Source organism: Onychomys torridus, chromosome 9, assembly GCF_903995425.1.
Source record: "Onychomys torridus chromosome 9, mOncTor1.1, whole genome shotgun sequence".
In the NCBI taxonomy this organism is placed as follows: domain Eukaryota; kingdom Metazoa; phylum Chordata; class Mammalia; order Rodentia; family Cricetidae; genus Onychomys; species Onychomys torridus.
This window is the reverse complement of record NC_050451.1, coordinates 63,884,558-63,900,326: the sequence shown is the minus strand read 5'-3', so window position 1 is coordinate 63,900,326 and position 15,769 is coordinate 63,884,558. Positions and strand designations below refer to the sequence as shown.

The 15,769-nt window shown below is 43.7% G+C and overlaps 1 protein-coding gene across 1 annotated transcript in view; it reads right to left on the bottom strand.

Moving 5' to 3' along the window:
- Erich6b (glutamate rich 6B) overlaps positions 1 to 15,769 on the bottom strand; it is a 50,994-nt gene that overhangs the window by 33,304 nt on the left and 1,921 nt on the right. The window contains exons 2-3 of the mRNA XM_036198528.1: positions 11,585 to 11,726; positions 2,272 to 2,688 (exon numbers count right to left, since the gene is read on the bottom strand). Coding sequence (XP_036054421.1) covers positions 2,272 to 2,688; positions 11,585 to 11,726 — 559 coding nt within the window. The remainder of the gene's footprint in view (positions 1 to 2,271; positions 2,689 to 11,584; positions 11,727 to 15,769) is intronic.

Genomic DNA, 15,769 nt, shown 5'->3' with positions numbered 1-15,769 from the left:
CCCAAGAGACAACTTGATGGTAGAGGCACACAGAGAAGGATTTCCCAGCCACAGTGCAGTTATTTCTGCAATGCGACAGCTCAACACCTACGAGGGTAGTTGGAATCAATGATCTTATGTCTGATGAGATGCAAAAGGATGCAAAGATAAAAGCTGAGGGTAACAAAGCTGAACCAAGAGAAATTGTTTAGTTCTTAATTTACATCCACATCAAGATGGTGCAGATAACCTGAGGTTTTACATTTCTGCACCCGACTAGATATTACCATGCAGTTATGACATCCTGGGGAGATACCACATGGATCTCTGTGTCAGGACACATTAGCCAGAGCTAGCAAATAGCACAGTGGCTGCCACCGCCAGAATAAAACCCAACTCAAGGTGATGCTGCCCATCACAGGAACAGTGCTGTAGAGAATAGCCAGCCCTTGGATGAGAGCAGTCACTCAGTAGCATTGTAAGAATAGTCCTTCTAGGGGATTGAGCAGGTACCCTGGGAAACAGACTGGCCCAGTCAGATTGTAGGTCTGTGTTCTAGGAAATACTCATTATGCAGCTGAAGATGACCTTGGATTTCTGATTATCCTGCCCTGCTTCTCGAGGGCTGTGATTACAGGCATGCACTACCACATCCAGTTTCTGTGGTGTAGGGGATCAACCCTAAGGCTCATGGGTACTAGACAAGCACTCTACCAAATGAGCTACTTCTCACTCTCAAAGGGCTGTTTATAAAAGTAACAATAAATGAGGGGTGATAGGCCTGTAACCCCAGTACTCAGAAGGCTGAGGCAGCAGGTTGCCCTCAAGTCAAGGCCAGCTTCAGTTACATAGTGGGTACCATGCTCACTAGGGTTACATGGACAGACCCTATGTTGTGAGCAAAACAAAATGAGACAAAAAAGGTAACACTAAATGGAGACAATGAATGATCCATAACATGGACTGAAGAGCAACATGTGGTTTAGCCTGGGATGAGTGTGGATGGGTGGGGATACAGTGGGGAGATGGGGAGAGGATGGGTAAAGGACGCAAGTGGACACGAGGAATGACTTCGAATGTTCTACAGAAAAGCAGGACAACTAAAGCTGACAACAACTAGCTGAATATTTCAAAAGAGTGAACAGAGAGGTATTTGAGTGTTCCCATCCTAAGGAAGAGACGCATGTACAAAGGGCAGATTTCTCAGCTGCCTCATCTGACCGTTGCCACTGACTCAATATTGTGATGCCACGCTTGTTAATGTGTACAGTTGCTATGTCAGTTAAAAATATTAAAAAGAAAAATTAATACATTCAATTTAAAAAATATAAAATTATGTTCATGGAACATAACATTTATAGTCTCAAGGTACAAATACCTAAATCAGTATACCTTACAAGCAAGTGCTACAAAGAGCATGTTCCTTTTCCAAAAGGTAAAATTTATTAATCTGGTAACTCATACAGAACTAAAATTTTATTAGTAAATTAGGTAATACAGTTTGTATATTATATGTGTACATATATGTGTATGTAAGTCTAAGGAGGGTAGAACCAAAGCCATCATCTTTTGTGGTAATTTTTGCTTTCTTCTTTTTTTTAAAAATTGTGTATACACATGTTCACATGTGGGTGGAGTCTGAAGGACAGCCTTGAGTGTCATCCTTATAAACTTTTTTCTTTTTTCTTATATTGTATATGGTTTCTAAAGCACCCGTGATAAAACTCCATTCTTCATTAAAAAAGGACAATGTTATTATAGCGAACAGATTGAATGAGATGTCGCTCAACTGGCAGTGTGCTTTCAGAACGTGTACATAAACTGGGAGTTGGGGGTGCAGGCTGAAATCCCAGCACTTGGGAGGTTGAGGCAGGAGGATCAGATAGATGTTCAAGGTCATCTTGGGCTACAGGGTGAATTTGAAGCCATTTGGGGATAAATAAAACCCTGTCTCAACAAACAAATGAGCAAAAGCACGGATGGACAAACAAACCAAATAGGCCCTTCACACCCTTGAAGTCTCCCGGATGCTCTGCAGGCAGGATGTTCTGCAGGCAGGGTGCTCAGTTGCAGACATTGTGAGCATCCTCTCTGTCAGCACCATGGACAGAGCAGCGCGTGCCCCGTGGTTTTTTTTCAGTCTCTTCATCTTGGCTGCTTCTTTCTGCCTTAGTACCCAGGGAGTTAGAGCAATCCTCTTCCAATCTCACTCAGGGCCAGATGCTCTGTGTCATAAAACTACTCTCCCCCTTCCAGATGCTTCTCTAGACACCCTCCCCTGAAGATACTCACCCTTTTGCAGATGTTTCTGAAATTCCTTTTCTTTCAAATAAGTTTTCTCCTTCAAAAATGCTCCTTGAAACAGATACTTTTCCCTCTGCAACAATGTTTTCTCATCCAGGTAATCCTCCTCCTCCAGGTACTCCTCCTCCTCCAGATACTCCTCCTCCAAGTAATCCTCCTCCTGAGGTTCTTCCTCCTCCATAAGTCCTAGAGACCCTTCATCATCCAAGTACCCTCCAGACTCATCCTCCAGACTAGACAGAGATTCTTCCAGTGAACTCTTGTCTTCCTGCTCTTCACTATCTTGTCCCTCCGAGGAAGCCGAGGAAGCCGAGGAAGCCGTCAGTGTGGAGGATTTGGAAGCCACAGGAGAGCCAGAACCTGAGGATCTTGGTGATGAAGTCTTGCCAGACATGATGAGGAAGCCTGAGCAGACGAGTCCTTTCAGTAGCAGGTAATGTTACAATGTTACTTTACCATCCTGGAAACCAAGAAAGGAATAAAACCCCATTAGTAAGTACAAGCCCAGCTGATACGATGGAAATCCACTCGTCCACACAATTCCTTCAGTAGTCTCTTGAGGCCCTTTATGTGTACAGATAAGTGCATGGATGTATGAAGACCTGCCTCTGTCCCAAGGAGAAGGACCAGAGGTTTTGCCTTCAGTAGCTGGTGGAGGGAAATATACCCAGCACAACAGGAAGTAAACAGGTTGGAAAGTGAAGGCATGGCCAGGGATTGGTTACATGACCACTAGAGAACTTTTGTATTTATTTGGTTGAGAAATACTGACTGCCACCATAAACACAGGTGCATCATCCACGCCCCTGCTCAAAGATGAGCTGTTCCTGGCTATGCAGTTAGCTCCTGTTTTCCAGGGCCTTCAGTGCCTGCCATGGTGTCTTCTGCCTGTAGCTGGGCTCCTCTAGGGACAGCTAGCTTGTGGCTAAGGAAGCCCAGCCAGTTCTAGGTGGGATACCCAGAAGATGACATTTACCCTATAATTCTCCAGTAGTCTGGTCCAAGTTCCCAAGTTTTTCCTACAAGGACCGTCTAGGCCTCCTTTCTTAGAGGTTGAGCCTGAGAAACATTTTGCATCTCCCCAGTTTGCATCCTACAGTCTATTTCCAGGCACCTGCCCTATGATAGGCAGCTTCATGCCATTCTGGAGGAGAACTGAATTTAGGAATTAATAAAGAGAAGGTGTGATGGTTAATAGTGACTGTCAGTTTGATGGGATGTAGCATCACTTAGCAGACAAACCTCCAGGCTTTCCTGGGAGATATTATCTAGATTAGATGAATTGAGGTGGGAAGGTCCACCTTGAAAGTAGGTGGCTCCATTCCCCAGGCTTGCATTTGGTTCCAACTGCATGAAAATGAGAAAGACTAAGCATTTCTTTCCCTCTGCTTCCTGATTATGGATACAATGTGACTCTCAGCTTCAAGCTCCTGCAGTCATGACTTCCCCTGCCATGATAGAAAATATCCTAATGAGAGCAACTTATGAAAGGAAGGATAGATTTTGGCCTTGTAACCAGCTTGTTAAATAAGAAACACAGAGCCAATTGCAGAGTTAAAAGCCAAGGGGTCAGAGCAATAGCTGAGAGCTGAAAACCTTACTCTTCACTGCTGCTCTGTCTTTCCTCTCTGCAAGAGAGCTACTTCCTATGTCCTGTCTTTCATATAGACTTTCTGTTCTGCCTTCTCATTGGTTGTAAACCCAGCCACATGACTTCCTCGTCACTGCCTGTCTGTACAGACCTCCAGGTCTTCTATGGTTGGTATTGAGATTAAAGGCATGTGTCGCCATGCTGGCTATATCCTTGAACACACAGAGAGCCTGCCTAGCTCTGCCTCCCAAGTGCTGGGATTAAAGGCATGTACCACCACCACCCAGCTTCTGCTATGGCTTGCTCTGACCCCAAGGCAATTTTATTAATATACAAATAAAATCACATTTCAGTACAAATAAAATATCACTATATTTCTCCTTTTCTATTTTAATAAAAAGAAAAAAGGAAAAAAGTTATAACTAATATAAGAAAAACTATATACAAAAGTACAATAACTATATACCATATATACAAGCAATAAATACCTAAACAATGTCCAGTCCAGTTGCATTTGACAAATTCAGAAAAAATAATTCCATTATCTATCCTATTTTGGTAAGTCCAAAATGTACCTGATTCACTTTCTATTCTAACTTATATGACTAATGGAACTGTCTTATAACAGCTTTCAAATTTATACACTACACATCTAGTGAGTTTCTTTTCTGAAGTTCTTAACAAGGAAAACTATATAACTAACTGATCTTCAACTCCCTCAGAGACTCAAGAAGGAAATAATATTACCTAATAAAAAATAAAATCAGGAAGTGCATGCAAGCAGCTTACAAAAAAAAAAAATGTGAGTTGACAGAAACAGCCAGCTGCCTGGACAGTCACCTAAGGTTTCTCTGCAGTGTTGGGGCATCATCTTCAGCTTATAGGCTTAATGTATCTGACAGACTCATTTGTGAACTAGGATGTACACAAGGTCAACAGTTTGACCTCATATTTGGTGAGAGCAGTCCATGTACCAGAAACACCTGAATTCCACTAGTGTCATTGTCATGATTCAGGATTTTAAATTCTGGAAATTATTGATGTTTTTTGAATTCAGCTGTCCATTCTTCTTGGCTGTGTGTATGTGTGACTTCATCTTGGCATCCCATTCTTCTCCACATCCCTCTATTAAATGCCAGTTTACTATTGAGAGGGGTGAGCTTATTCTTGAAGAATAACTGTTTCATCTGCTGTTCCATTGCACATCAGAAGCCATTGGCCCACTGCCTGTTCAGCTGCCTTCGAAGAAAAGGGCACGGTACCTTTTCCAGATTGCAAAGGCCACTCACTTCAGGGATGGTGCCATATTGTCCTGGCTTCAGAAGATACCTTTTGTTAAAGCCACAACCACACTTGTTTTTGGCAAGAATCAGTAGTTCTTTGTTTCATGTCCTGTCTGTCCTGTGTGTCAGCAGTTGATTCGAGGATACTTTGTTGTCTAGTGGCTAACTTTTGCCACAATGAAAATTAACTCCATATGCAGTTTCTTCAATGCTCATATTTTCTCTGAAGTAGATTGGTACTGCCAGGAGCCAAATGTCTCATAGTCATAACAAAAAAGAAAACATTTCTAAGTTATTAAAACATTTTAAAATGCCATATTCTGTAGATCTCTGAAGGGTTTGAAGATGACCTGTCTATCTAAAATATATCTGTTCGATCTTGAGAACACACCTAATACGACCGCAAGTTCGATTGTAATGTCTAACTACTAACTTTCATTTCTATATATCCTAATAGTTGGTAATAATAACATTCAAGGATTAGCAAAGTACGTTACATTGTTAAATGAATGGTATAAGTACAATATCTTGAGCAAGATTAGAAATATGTGTATGGCATATTCTAACAATCTCAATCATCTCAATCTACAATATAAAACAATCCAATCCAATGTAAAGTATGTAAAACTACTTGTCTTTTTCTTTTCTCTCTTTCTTTTTTTTTTTTAAACAAGCACGTTAAATCTAATCTCCTTTGCCTAGCCCTTTTCCTAAGCCTTAACAACAACTTGTAACCAACCCTCCTAAACAATGAAAACTATTCCAGACCAAAATCCATTAAAAGACCAAAAAACCACCTGCCCCACATCACCCCTTTGGGAATGTGGGTGTCGTATTCTTAAAATTGCTTCCTGCTGGGTATGGGCGAAGATATCTTTATTCTGAAAAGAAAAATTTTGGGTTAATTGTCAAATTCTAGGAAAAGTAACTATATTCTTTGTTATCCATAATGCCAAAGTTCAGGGTTTATCTCAAGTCCTTATTCAAGTAGTCTTTGAAACTGGGTCATCTCAGCTAGCCATCTCAGAATTGCTCTAAGCACTTTGTAGTCCAAAGCTGATCTGTAGATGATGTTTGTCAGCTTAGTGATATTACTATTGTCTACACGGAATTGTCGTTGTGGGGTCCCATCTTCTTCCTGGAGATTTCAGTTGATGTTAGGCCTGGCCATGATTTCTTGCAGAAAACTGAAAAGAGACTCGAACACAAAGACATGTATAGGCAGCTAATTGAAGCCTTTTCTCTAGAATTAATTAGTACTCTATATGACCATTATTATCTTAACAAAGTTTAATATATATATATATATATCTTGTAAATTTTGATATAAAATTCATACTTTAAGAAAAGTTTAAAGAATCAGAATAGAATCAAAGAATTGAGATTAGTAACAGAATAGTCCCTTAAGTAATTTAGTTTTTCTCCTGTCCCATGTCAGAAGGCTCACAGCTTCCACACATCACTTTTGTCAGGGTGACATGGGGTCCCACAGGTGGCTTAGTGGCAGCAGGGGTGACGGCGGAATAACCAGGGTAGCAGGGGTGGGGGAGGCGGGCAACTGGTCTTACAGGGGGGTGATAGCAACTGTGGCAGGAAAGGGAGCCTTTGAAACTCATCCTTAAGAGTTCTGTGGCTGAGCATGGTGGCGCACGCCTGTAATCCCAGCACTCGGGAGGCAGAGGCAGGTGGGTCTCTGTGAGTTCTAGGCCAGCCTGGTCTACAGAGCGAGTTCTAGGACAGCCAGGGCTATGTAGAGAGAATCTGTCTCTAAAACAAAAAAACCAAAACAATGGGGTGAAGGGAATGAGGAGGGAAACTGAAATTGGGATGTAACATAAATAAATTATATATATATATATATACATATATATATATATAAAACAAAACAAAACAAAAAAAAAACAACAACAAAAGGATTTTTGTGTGAGCTAGTTGGTTATCCAATTCTAAATGGTTAGCCCTAAAAACATACATGCAAAGAACATTAAATAGACAAAGCAGGCTATGTTTATGCATTTAGGAATATGTGTCTATACATAGACATAGGTGTATGTGATGGTAACAATGAGAAAAGAGGCTATGAATTTAGAAGAGACCAAAGAGAAGTGTATGGGGGACTTTGGAGGGATGAAAGGGAAGGAGGAAATGATGTAATTATATTATAATCTCAAAAATTAAGCCAGGCATGGTGCCACACACCTTTAATCCTAGCACTAGAGGCATAGGCAGGCAGATCTCTGTGTTTGAGGCCCACCTGGTCTACAGAGCCAGTTCCAGTGCTACATAGAGAAACCTTGTCTCAGAAAAAAAAAAAAACAAACATGCAAAGTAAAATATACAAACACCTTCCAATAGGAAGAGGGAGAGAGAGAGAGAGAGAGAGAGAGAGAGAGAGAGAGAGAGAGAGGGAATTTTGTGGTAGGGTGTGCTGTGTGACTTTTCCCAGGGAGACAAGAACGTGAATTTACCCCAGATGGGCCTGGATGACAGGGACAGAGAAACTGTCCTACTCCAGTCTAGCTTGGTGAGCCAATGCGTTTATTGGGATTATTACGGCATCACGCGCCAGGGGTAGATTATGGGAGAGTGAGTGACTGACTCACCCATTCGGGGCTAGGTGATGATAGGAAAGCTGCATCAGAGCTCTGGGCATGTTCACAGACTGAGCTAGGTGCAGGAGTCTCCTTTTCCTGAGTAATGCATAACTGCTCATGGAACCGTGAGGAGGGCCCTGCTGAGACCCTTAAGTTTCCTTAGCTTCTTGAGTCTTTGAAACTTTCTCTTCAAGAGGGAAGGGTTTAAGTTCAAGGTAATGGCTACACAATAGGTGGTCTCAAAAGATAGAATTACCAGGAGACAGTTCATTCCATTAAGGACCGAAGGACCTGAATTCAACCCCCAGGGCACACCAGGAAGATAAGTGTGGTAGTGTGCACTTGTAACCCCAGAACTCACTATCCCTGATGTTACACTCCCCTGGTCCTCTCTATGTTACACTCCCTGGTCCTCCCTATGTTACGCTCCCTGGTACTCTCTATGTTACACTCCCTGGTCTTCCCTGATCTTATTACACTCCCTGGTCCTCCCTGATCTTATTACACTCCCTGGTCCTCCCTATGTTATGCTCCCTGGTCCTCTGTATGTTACACTCCCTGGTCCTCCCTGATGTTACACTCCCTGGTCCTCCCTATGTTACACTCCCTGGTCCTCCCTATGTTACACTCTCTGGTCCTCCCTATGTTACACTCTCTGGTCCTCCCTATGTTACACTCTCTGATCCTCCCTATGTTACACTCCCTGGTCCTCCCTATGTTACACTCCCTGATCCTCCCTATGTTACACTCCCTGGTCCTCCCTATGTTACACTCCCTGATCCTCCCTATGTTACACTCCCTGGTCCTCCCTATGTTACACTTCCTGATCCTCCCTATGTTACACTCCCTGGTCCTCCCTATGTTATGCTCCCTGGTCCTCTCTATGTTACACTCCCTGGTCCTCCCTATGTTACACTCCCTGGTCCTCCCTATGTTACACTCCCTGATCCTCCCTATGTTACACTCCTGGTCCTCCCTATGTTACACTCCCTGATCCTCCCTATGTTACACTCCCTGGTCCTCCCTATGTTACGTTCCCTTACTCATACTACAATTTTTCTATGTAAAATCTCTTTTTACTGTTTTGGTGCCTGCTTCATTTGGGCGTTTGCCTTTTGATACCAGAGCTGTCCAGCCAGATGGGGAAGAGCACACATATATAGGCTCATCAAATGCTCATCTTTGAGAGTTCTTCTTAGCTGCTTAAAGGAACCAAAATCAGCTGGGCTCCTGGACAGACCAGATTGCATTTATCAACAGCATGCTGTCATTCAGGGTTACAAGTCTTTTCTTCCCAGTCTTGCCCAACCCCCAAGCCTTGAAAAAAAGGACGCAGGGAGGGGTCTAGCTAGCTGCAGTCTCATTTCAAAGACCAGGAAGAAAATGCTTCTCAACACTCACTTTAATTATCTTAGAAATGTGCACTAAAAGCCAATGGCACAACTAAATTATAACAACAGCCTGATGCTTGGTGTATGAGGCAACTTGTGACTCTGACTTGCCTGACAGACTGCAGGTTAATTTCTATAGCTACAAAAGGACCCGTGATTTTATAATGGGTGGTTGCAGTTTATTGACTGCTAGACCAGCTTCCCAAGATATCGACTTTCATCCAATCCAGCTAGCAAGTTCCGTTCAGTTTAAATAATGGTCTTCTAAAAGTTGGGGCAGATATTTAAAGTTTCAGAACTGATAAGGAGCTTTTTGAGAGTTCTGTTTTCTCTCGGATGCAGGAGTCCACCCTTCCTACGTGAAAGAGATGCTGAACAGAGGCAAGTTCTTTGAAGAGACTGCTCATCTAGTCTGTCTTCATGGCCTCTTGTGTAAGAAGTAGGCAAGCAGGAAGGCTGAGCATCACCCGAGTCCTGCCATGTGCCCAGCAACAGCCCATTTTTCTCATCTCTACCCACACTGAGAAAACAAAAGAAACAAGAGGAGGTCTGATCCCTAAGTCTGCTCTCGGACTGACTTTAGGGTTCTAGTTCCCATAGAGAAGGGGACCTAACACCCAACATCCTACTCTGGCCTCTGCATCCATGAGCACACACCCCAGGCCGTGTGACACTACTCCTTGGGGGAAATAAAATCAAATATCTCTCACCCCAAATAGTGAACCAATGACAGATCTAAGGCTGAATGCCACCAAAATCTAGCTTGGTGAACCGTCAAGTTTTATTGAGGTTACTTACAGGACTATGGGTGAGGGTTTCTTACAGGAGCAGAAATGCCTCAAAGACAGCTGCATTGCCAAGGCCTGCCAAAAGCTGGAACTCTCTGCATGACTCCCAGACAGTTCCATAGGTTGGAGATCACCTTTTCTAGACAGCTCAGATGCTCTCTGCCTCTTCCAGGCAATCTGGCTGGTCTGAGAATGTCTCTCAGTGATGGTCCTTATCACTAATGCATGCTTGGGGAATGGAAGTCACCTAGTGAATCGGTTAGTTTCAGGGACTTCCTAAAGCTATTGAGTTGTTTATTTCCTGAAGTTTAAGAAGCATTCCTACAGGGTGGAATGTTCACCTCCACTTAGAACATCCTGCAAAGAGCTTCCTTCCAAGATTTAATGTTTTGTCTCAGAGGCTGTTGCTATGAAACACCTTCACATATACTCATGACAGTCAATTATGTACATGTAATAGGAGCTTGGCAAAATCAATCGAATGAATGAATGAATGAGCAAAGAGGGTATTAGTCACATGCTAGGTGCTTTGCTTAACTTACTTCCTGGTTGTGCACATGTACTTAGAGAAGTGTGTGACACTTTGTCAAGGTCGGTGCTCTGGCATAAGGCCTTACACATTGCATAGTAAACGAAAGGATGATGGATTTCCCCTCAGTGAGGTTTATTTTTAGATCTCATTTTTTTTTATTCCAAAGTGAACATTCTTAGTTGCAATAAATGAAGAAGACCTAAGTAGCTATGACAAGCAAGCAAACAGAAGATAATACTCCCTCGGCAGATGACTGGTTCAATACCGGATAGAGAGGAAGAAAAGCTTGTTTCCCAGTGGAATGATCTGAGAGGCCTCCGTGTCCGGCTGTGGTTTTTGTGGGTTAAGGGCCTATAGGAATCTTTCCATAAACAGAGGGATGCGAAGCACTTGAGCTATTCCTTGTATTTCTCACTGGGGCTGCAGCTCCATGACTTGCTGGAATGCTTTAGGCTTTGGAAACCAAGCGAAGACAAAGATGTTTGAAGGTGTGTGGCAACCGAGTCCTGAGAGCAAGGGAAAGGGGTAAAGGAAGCAGGCTGGTTCCGAAGGGTGAACAGGTTTCTTTTATACAACGCGTGTGGCCTTGGGCTGAAAGGACAGAAAGATGGACAAGGGCATGGTGTGCTGACCTGGCTGCCACCAGTGTCCTCCTCCCAGACCTCCTCTGGTCTACCTTTCTGACGGTCAGATCTGAGGATTCTGGGGAAGCAGTGTGAGGCTTTCCTTTGGTCTCTGGCCCCGGGTGTCTTGGCACCAAAAGGCAATTCCTTGTCCCCACAGTACTGTGCCTGGACTCTCCTTGTCCTCTGGGCTGGTACCCTAGGTCTGTACCTGGCATACCCTCTCCTCCTCACAGCACCTTCTTATTGAAGCTGCCCAACCTACCCTTCCCTGTCCTGTTGCGCAGTTCTGATCCCAGCAACCCATTCCACTTTCTTTTTTCCCAGAGCACATCTTATCTTCTAACACACTAAGGACTTCATTCAGTTGTGATTGTCTATTTTGTGTCCAGAAGGGGAGTTCCTGAGGGCAAGGACCCAAGTGCTCAGACCCCTGTCTGACATGGGTCAAGTGATGCTAATTCTCAGATGTGTAGAATGTGTGCATGGAGATTCCAACTTCTGAAGTTCTCCCATTCAGCAGGTGGTGTGGGCACCAGGGTCTTCCCACCATTCTTCTTGTCCTCTGGTTGCGTGATACTGTGCCGAGGGCCTCCTAACACAGTGGTCAGGAACAGAACCAGAGCCTGGGGTGGAGGTGACTATGTAGCAAAATGGGTGACATGTACTCTCACATAGGGAAGGTCTGAGACCAGGGTCTTCAATTCAGTGTTCTCCTCCTCCTCCTCCTCCTCCTTCTTCTCTCCTCCTCCTCCTCCTCCTCCTCCTCCTCCTCTTCCTTCTTTTTTTGGTTTTTTTGAGACAGGGTTTCTCTGTGTAGTTTTGGAGCCTGTCCTAGAACTCACTCTGTAGCCCAGGCTGGCCTCAAACTCACACAGCTCTGCCTGCCTCTGCCTCCTGAGTGCTGGGATTAAAGGCGTGCACCACCACTGCCCGGCAGCAACTACTTCTTTCTCTTTTGACTGAGCTATGCTCCCCCTCCCCCTGCTGGTTCAAAGTCTTATTGCACCACCATCCATTTTCGTGATATTTCAGTAGGAAGTCTTAACCTTTTAAGTCTGAAAGCTAGCTTTCCAGCCCCATCATCCATTTTCTCTCTCTCCCAGCCTCATTTCCTGTGTCTTCATTAAAACCATTGACAGAAATGTCATAGAGCCCAAAGGACAGGGACTACAGGACTCAACCTTGCTGATTGTTGTCCTCAATAAGGCTTGGGGGTGGGGTGGGGTCTGCCACATCCTTAGCAGCCATGGTATGAGGCCTTTAACCCTCTGAGGGTCCTGATGATGACCACATCATAGATGAGGAAGTGGGGTTCAGTTTTGAAGGAAACCATGAGTGTTTGCAATCTTTATTTACAAATACCGAAAAATAAAAGCAGTTTGAGGTTAATACTTGTTTTCTTCCCGAGGATCAGAGTAAACTGAAGTGTGTCAGGGGGTCTTATAGTGTCAGGTTTTCTTTTCCTGGGAAAATTAGGCCTCGGACACAGTTCTTAGGACTGTCTGGCTTCATGAAGCTTCTCAGGCTCCTGTTCCTGCTTCCCGGTAGCACCACTGAGTCTCTGGGACCGTCCCACCCTAGCTCTTTGAATCTCTTTTCATGGCCTTCCAGAAGCCCCTCCTCAACTGAGACTCCCATGCCCTCAAGGCTTCCCTTCTCCAAGGGGAGATTAGAGAGAGGTTCAGGACATTTCTTATTCTCCAGAACCCTGTTATCTCCCAGGAATATATATATATATATATATATATATATATATATATATATATATATATACTGGAATGTTCTAGAATTGCGTTCATCATCAATATCAAACTGACTGGCTCAAATTTGCCTTGTATTCTCTTTTTATGAAAAAGATATTTTTCTTGCTTCCGGGTTTGGGTTCAATCCCATTCCCCCCCGACAATGTGACTGTGTGTCATAGGTTGATTGGCTAAATGCTTCCACATGCTCTACTGTCTTTATGTACCATGGCTGCTTGTAGTCACCGTCACCTCCCCTCAAGCATCTAAGGATCAGAGAAATCAAATTACTCCATCAAGGTTAGACAGGTAACAAGTGGCTACACTGGGAGCAGACCAGTGTACTGTGGCTGAGTACTGTATTGCCAGCCATCATGTGTAGTGGGTAGCCATCCCAGCCTTGGCCTGGAAGTTCCAACCCCCATTGAGGAGTCGGTAATGGTCACGCCCACAAGGTGGGGCTGAGAGAGGATGCTGAAGACCCAGGACAAAAAGGAGAGGCTTCTCTTGGTTCCAGGACCCTGGACGCTGGAGGTAGACTGAGCAGAGTTCTCCAGAGAACATCCCCGGACTCCACCACACCTTTCCCAGACCCTGCAACCTATCCCTTCCTTTGTAAGCCACCCCACAAAATAAACCTCCCTTTTAACTACATGGAGTGGCCTTAATAATTTCACCAATAATCATGGGGCTAGAAGGAGATATTCTTGGGAGAAGGGCACTTCTTAGGGATTCTTGCTAGGGTTTTCTTTTGGACACTGGCTTTAGTTCTCCCATGGCTGACTTCACATGCCCTAGCTAAACAACCACCCACCTTGAGAAAGTAAGAGGGCAAGAACAGAGGAGGCAGGAATGCTGTGTACCTATAACAGAACTGTGTACCTATAACAGAACAAGTAGCTGCTTTGATGTTCTTTTTCACTTAAAAATTTACATCCATCCAATAGAGAGGAAGAAAAAAAACAACCAACAATAACCCAGAAGTTGGGTTGACCGACCTAGACCATGGCTGCTAAGGACCACATTTGGGGTTCTGCTCTAGCTGTGTTTAATTCCAAAGTCTAGATAAAACATTCAGTTTAAGAGCAGATGAGTAAGATATGTAACAGTTCAAGCTCTTAGGGACAGTAGTGTTGCTATGTCCTCTGTATTGAAACAATAGGGGAGAAGGAAGCTCATAAGACTCAGGAAGGGTCACTCAACTTACAAGTCTCAGGATGCTCAGAAAGTTACAAGATTCAGGAAGAGCCTCCCTAAGGCTGTATAAGGTCTCTGAAGAAGCTTTTGTGAGTCATCACCTACACTGGGTGGTCTTCCTGGTGACAGAGCTGGCTTTCTGTCACCCATGCTTTTGCAAGGAAGTCCCCTTCTATGCTTCTGTGAGTAATCCCAATAAATTCATTGCTTGATTACGCTAGACTTGGGTGGAGTAGTTGTTTTGTTTGACATCAATGCCCTATGTGGAATGAGTGAATATTTGCTCATGCCTCCCCATGGGGAAAAATCATATAACAGGGATTCCTTCAGATATCTGGAGGCTTTCATGGCAGTTATTTGAAAGAACAAACAAATAAGGTAGACAGAGTTCCTACTTGCTAAAAGGAAACTCGTTTACATGAAAACCCATCTTCAGTTAGAAGTTTACTGGACTAATTTTCAGGAACCCCTCTAATTAACCTTTTCAGACATCCCAAGCTGTCAGCAACAAAGCAGGGGGATTAGCTGTGTTGCAACAGGTGGCACACTCAACTTCAGACATCTCACTTTTGGACTGTGGTAGGATGGTATTTTGGGGGTGTACCCTGTCCACACCACCAGAGTGCTAAGAAGACAAAATTGAAGCAGGGGCCAGCAGACACCTGGATCCTCACAAGTGATAACCAGGGCTGGGAGGAGAATTACAGGTCCTGGCTGGGCTCCAATCCAAATATGTAATTTTGAACATAGTCTCTGCTTTGCCACACACCACTCTAGGCTTTTCCCATGCATCTAAGACTAGCTCCTCATCTGAAACTCCCGTGGCCAATTGTGCTGTGGAATTCAGATACATTGGAAATGTGGAACAGTCCTAGAAAGGTCCAGGGTAGGGCTCCTGACTGGGTCTTATTTGTATTCTGCAGCAAGCATGCAAATCTTTACAATAAGTAGGATCCAAAAAGAACTTTACATGGTCCCATGGAGGTTCAGGTTGGAATTTGCTTCCAGGTGAGCTACAATGGGTCAAAGTCACATGGTCAATTTACTTGCCCCAATTCCCCCCAAAAGATCCAGTTTTTGGAATTCTGTGGGTGTCATAATTTGTATAAAGGATTTTAATTCCATATGAACATTTCTTTGGCTGCCCTGCTAGTGGTAAAATCTACGATGTATCTAACACCAAGTTCTTGATGGCGAATGAATTTAAATGTTTTCTCCATAGGGAAATAAAATCCACCTCATAGAGAAACCATTTGGACATTGCCGTTTCTGAGATCCAGTGTGACTAACACAGAGGACAATGAGAATTATTCAAGACCATGGCTGTGGAGTCTGTGGTCACTGGAACAACACAAGGCAGTTATGCTCAGGGCTCAGTACTTACAATGCTGGGGAGAGCTGGATCCAAGCCAGGAGACTTCTTAGCAATGACAGCTGAAAGAAAACAGTCTTCTGGTTACTTATCTAGAAAACTGGGCAGAGAACACTGTACTTATTAGTAATACTGGACAATAGGTAATTTTTCTACTGCTACTATTGAATGAGGTTTGTTTTAGCAGTACATATCACTTTCTTAAATTTCCATGGTGTTTTAAATGAGAAGAGCCCCATAGGTTCATATGTTGTAATGCTTGGTCCCCAGTTGGTGGAACTGTTTAGGGTGGATTAGGAGGCGTGGCCTTGCTAGAGAAAGTATGTCGCTGGAGGTGGTCTATGAGATTTCAAAAGATTGTGCTGTTCTC